Source organism: Chanos chanos, chromosome 11 (genome assembly GCF_902362185.1).
Source record: "Chanos chanos chromosome 11, fChaCha1.1, whole genome shotgun sequence".
In the NCBI taxonomy this organism is placed as follows: Eukaryota; Metazoa; Chordata; class Actinopteri; order Gonorynchiformes; family Chanidae; genus Chanos; species Chanos chanos.
Window position 1 is genome coordinate 9655998 of NC_044505.1, and position 5742 is coordinate 9661739.

General features: G+C 40.4%; 1 protein-coding gene across 3 annotated transcripts in view; it reads left to right on the plus strand.

Moving 5' to 3' along the window:
- The first annotated feature begins 592 nt into the window (after positions 1-592).
- Positions 593-5742, plus strand: part of galntl6 (polypeptide N-acetylgalactosaminyltransferase like 6) — a 139220-nt gene continuing 134070 nt past the window's right edge. For 2 of the 3 annotated variants that reach the window (XM_030788292.1, XM_030788293.1), the window contains exon 1: positions 593-727. In XM_030788292.1, the coding sequence (XP_030644152.1) occupies positions 593-727 (135 nt within the window). The remainder of the gene's footprint in view (positions 728-5742) is intronic. The other variant, XM_030788291.1, reaches the window with a different exon arrangement.

The window sequence follows — 5742 nt, forward strand, 5'->3', positions numbered from 1 at the left end:
GGGAATGAGTTGTAAGCATCACGCCTTTTAAAAGAGAGGATTACTGTTACATCGTCGATGTTTCAACATGCAAATACGCCTTTATAGTAAGTGATTTATATGCTTTTCTTGTGGTGGGGACGAATGCCACTTAATCAGGGACTGAGTTATGGAGTATTTCTGTATCGTTTCACATTTTACTGCCGTCTGAAACGAGACGCTTTGCATGATATACTATGATTGACTGGATTGAATCGTAGTGGTATCTGTCGTTTGGCAACGGTCATGTTTATTGCTGTATGTGACAAGAATGTGAAATGCTGACATCAGATTTATTTCTGTACATGCTGCCTAATAACTGTAATTGGTCCTGTCGTGGAGAAATGGCGTAAAGTATCAAATTTCAAACGTGGCCAAATGTTTAAAAGAATGTTTGACTATGAGCTTGCGAGCTCAACATACGTCGCTCTCTTTGTTTCAGGTGAAAGTTTATCAGCTGCTGAGATAGGTGGTACGTTTCCCTGGGCAAGGATTTCTCTAGGATTCACACTTGCCAACGACAGACTCGCTTCATTTTAGTGTGGAACTTTTCGTTATCCTGCAAATCTTCAAGATGAAGAGAAGGCAGAAGCGTGTGTTGCAAATGGCCTTTTTGTTTATGGTGGCTTTGATTTTCCTGCCAAACGTCGGCTTGTGGTCACTGTACAGAGAGAAACACCTTATGAAATCACACGAAGGTGGAGAACAGGTGAGTTAGCTACGTTTCATACAAAACCAAGATGAGTGGGTTTTTTTTTAAGTCTGTGTGTCAGGATTCAGCGTGTTCCTAATTTACTACGGCTTTACATTAAATATTGTTTGTGTGTTGACAGTTACAACACATACATACTGCTAATGTATTACTCACACTCGTGAACCGTGGGTGAACCGTGCTTGTCCATATTTGTCAACATTACTTATGCTGGTGGAATGGTGTGATGGAAGCTTTGGCACTTTTTTTAGAGCACTCAGATCTTTTCTGACATTTTAAAATGGTTACTTTCCTATTGTGGAAACGACGTTGTGTCGTTCTGTTGGATAACAACACTTACGCGCACGCTGTCTCTGGACATGAATATCGGTTATTGATTGCTATTGTGGCGCTGTGGCATTTTTTTAGCGTTTGCATTTATAGTTTTTTTTCAGTGAATGAGGGCCGCTGTCTCCCCAAAGACTCACTAGGAGAATCTGAGGTATATGGAAACGTAGCTTAAAAAAACCCTTGAATTTGACTTTTCTGGTTATAAGTTCAGACTTTGTTCACGTGTACCTCCGCCTTCCTCCAGAAGTTCTTGGTGCAAATACACCCCCCCCCCCCCCAAAAAAGACAAAACAACAACAACAACAACAACAACATTTCTGTTGTGCACCTGGTGTTCTAGAATGCCTGAGGATTCCAAAGGAGAACGAGGAATCCAAGGGGCTTGGAAGGAAACCCTTTACACCCGTCTTCCTCGGGTAACCTAGCAACAATTACCGTATTAAACTTTCAAAATACAAAACCACATCTTTATATACTTGACTTGGCTGTCAATGAATAGTTCATACACGTCTCACTTATGTGCGTTCTCTCCTGCATGATTATTTATGTAAGAGCACTTAGGGAATCATCTATTTGCCTCTAGGCAAACAAATACCATGGCAGTTACTATTAGGCAGAGAAAAACGGCACTGCTCTATGTTTTGTTATGAGGTACAGTTAAGATTCAAATCTTAGCAATGCTCATTTTAAGTGAGTTATTTGTCTCAGAAGCGTATGTAAATGCAGCTCATTCAGAGCCTTGAACGATGATGTGCTTTCTACAATTGGCTGTTAGAAAGGATGAATCGTAATGACTGAAGAAAATTTGGTTGGATTGAAGGGTTTTTTTTTTCTTTTTTGTGAAATTGTGTTCTCACAGTGGTGCTTCCATCAAGCTGCAAAGATAATATATTTGAATTAATAAAGTGTGTCTCGGATCTGTATTATAATGCTGTATTATAATCATTCACATATGAGTTATGGCATTAATTTGTACCTCTGTGTATCTACTGTGTCCTACCTCTAATAGGATGAGAGATGAGCTTTGGCATGCAGAAAAAAAAAATACCCCCACAAATATGCCCGTCACTCATCCACACGCTATCTCTTCAGCAAGCTGTGACAAATGGTATTGTGTCATTTGATTTCGCTGTGAGGCTTCCTAGCCTGTTTTAAGCACTAACCATTGTGATACATTCCTCTTACTTGAGGAACGAGACCTGAGTCTAACTAGCTTTTTCTCATTGCGCTTTGGTTCTGATCCGGGTGTTGGAACGAGCCTGGTCTGCTGAACTGGTTACTTCATCCCCGACAAATCAGTCACAATGGCTGTGCCGGTCTCGACAAGCACAAAAATATCATCTGGCCTACACCAGAGTCCTGTCCTTTGCACATCCTGTGACCTCTAGTTGATTCAGCTTTGAATGAAACGAATGCCTCAGACCAGACAGAAGGAGGCCATAGATGTGAAACCTTCAATGAGTGTCTTCATGCAGGAAGAACCTTCCAGATTTCTATGGCCACAATGTGTTCTGGCTTTTGTTCGTGACTCAAAACTTGTGTAATTAGCAAAATGTCACATATATAGTTGTATTAATTTTTTTTGGTTTGTTTTTTGGTGACAGTGTGATGGGAGAACTGTGAATGTGCTGTGTTAGGCCAAGCTTTTCCTCAGTGGCATTGGAGAGATGGGAACTTGCGCTTTGGATAAGTTCAAATCCCTCTGTCTCAAATTTTCCCAAGCTTTTTTTTTTCTTTTAAAGAAAAAAACAGAAAAGAAAAAAGAAGTGTTGGCATTTGTCAGTTGAATAGAGGTCTATATTGCTTTCATTGTACCAGCTGTCAAAAGCTGGAGATAATTGACAACTCAGATATCACTGCTGGGCAAATCCCTGCCCCAAATTTGTTGAAAATCTTAACCCCCCCCTCCACCCTCATCCTCCATCTATTCTTGCTTTGTTGTACAATAGCAACTGCCTGTGATCGAATTAGCCTTTTGATGAGCAAAAATCCCCTCTCCGTGTGATGGTGGGTTCAGGGTTTAAGTGCATGTCTGTCGAGAGAAAAAGTAAAAATCCTACTACTGGATGACGCTAACTTAATGATGATGTGACCAGAAAGGCTTTCTTTTTTTTTGCCACTTTCACCGCCCTTTCATACTGCACCATTCTTCCATCCGTCTCTCTTTTTTTTTTTTTTTTTTGCGAAAGAGAGTATCATCTTGAATTAGCTGTGACGATTCACATTTTGTCCCCCCTGTCCTTGGTAACCAACCGCTGTGTGGTCTTACAATAGGAACAAGTCCAACAATACGGTCCCCGGAAGATGGACTCGTGTTGATAAGCACGTCAGCAGACAGGTAACCCCTTACTCATTCTTAACAAGGCCTTTAGCATTGAACCCTGCACTGAAAGACAGCTTTGTGCTACAGGCGGCCTGTGTTTGCAGCCAAGCATGTTCTGTCTGAGGGTACAGGCTCCCTGTCAGAGTGTTTACAATGCACAAGCATGTAATTCTGTCACAGATAGTAAGATGCAATGATAACAAGATGTTTTCCACTGTCAAGTGCTTAGAGATTTTTGGAAACCTAAACTAAAGGCAAAGGCTAACACAAACCATGACTCTCAAACCTATTATTATTATTATTATTATTATTATTATTATTATTATTATTATTATGGTTATGATCCCTGGGATCGACCGAAGCTACGCTCCGAGGTTTATGTTTAGAGAATGGTAGGAACGCTATTGTCGCCCTCCATTTGGAGGAAAAGTGACAAGGCGAAGAGAGATGTAGTAATTGCAATTACTTTCTGTGTCATACGAGAGAGATGCATTATGGTAATTCATGTGTCAGGCAGACAAAGTGGGCACGGGTTGAACCAAGCACCGGAAGATTTGAATAGAACCACAGATGTGGCTCGTAAAAAAAAAACAACAACAACAACAACAAAAAGAAGAAGAAGAACGAATCACGAAGAGACTATGGAAGCTATTGTGTGTGTGGTTGCATAGGAATGTATGAAATTACTGAGAGGAAGAAAAAAGAAAAAGGCTTATGTCGTGATTAATGCTGTAGTCCTTGTCGTAAGGAATCCTGCAGTTTCTTGAGGCGAGGTCCAATTTGCTGTGACATCAAGATAGACTTCAATTTTCAACCATAATAGCTCAACAATGGTGAGCATGGTACATCTGCTAAAAGGAGAAGAGTCCCCCCCCCCCCTCTATAACTTGTTCTGTTAAATATAAATTGAATTCTTCTGTTTGATAGGACAGTGAAAATGACACTTACTTCTTGTGTTCAGGCAGAGCATGTGTAGGATGATGAAATCGTCTCTTCTCTGCTCCTAAAAGCTAGCTCTACCAAGATGAAGTCTCGAGTGTTTGAATCCAATACTGGTACTATGTAAATTCATTTGTTTAGCTGAGGACATTACATTATCATATCTCATCTGTGTTACATTTTTTTTTTTCTTTCCCTGTAATTCTGTTCTCCCAGGGTGGGGGAAAAAGATAATTATGTTATTTAGCAAAATGATCTCCCTCTCCCACCCTCTGTTTTTTTTTTCTCTTTTTTGTTTACTGTGTTGAGGAGCTTATGTACCCTGGACACACTTTCTCTCTCCCTCTCTCTCTCTCTTGCTCACGCACACACAACACTCCTCATTTTTTCCCCGTTCCTCTCAAACTTGAAGCCTTCCATCAATACCACCTGTAGTGAGGCATAATGCAGAGGCACTCTTAATACAAACTGTGGTCTGGATCTCTCAGGGGGAGAAGCAATTTAAACTTGATTATTCCTGTGTGCATCATGAGGTGATGACCAGAGCAGTGTCTTGGGTTGTTTGGTGTGTCTCCTGAGATTAAAGAGCATTTCATATGGAGTACAAGCCATAAACCAGAACACGGTGATATAAAACCACTTACCTCTCTGTGGCTCAGGAAACAAAAGAGATGGAGCCCATGTGGTTCCAGGGCCTCTTGGCACCTCCATTAAGCTAATAACGCTGTTAGAGGAGACTGAAAGCTTCAGAAGGACCACTTATTTTCCATTTTTTTCTCTGCCCCCTGTTTTTTTTTTTTTTTTTTTTTTTTTGTGCCTCGAAGGGCGATAACAAACATGTTGTATGTTTTGCGACCGTTTTAATCAAATTGCACGAATAATTAGCGTTCCTCACTCCAATCCAGGTCACGAGAGCTATAAAACCGACATTGCTAAAAAGCTTTTTTTTTTTTTTTGATTAATTAATGAATTTATGTATTTATTTATTGCTATTTCTGTTCTGAATAGGCTTGCTGTCTTATAAACTCAATTCACTGTTTTGTGTTTTGATTCCCTTGCTAATTAAGACTGAATTATTATTATTAGTATGATTATTATGATTATTATTATTATTACTATTAATCTTATGGAACTGCTTAGATTTACTCAGCAGACTGAATGAGTGTGCTCTCCTGTTATAAACCATATCACCTGTGACCATGTCGTTGATCCTATCCTCTCGAACGTTAGGATGCAGAAAGAAAACAGTGACGTGGAGCGGTTGCGGGAGTTTCTCTCTCCGGACGTTTTACCTTAGGAGAAAGTCATCACTCGTGCTGCGGTTTACTCTTCCTTCCTCCTCTTCGTTCGTCCTCGGGGGCAGAGGAGAGACAGCGTAGTAGATTTACTGCCGTTTTCGCCATGGAGGCTTTGACCGGAC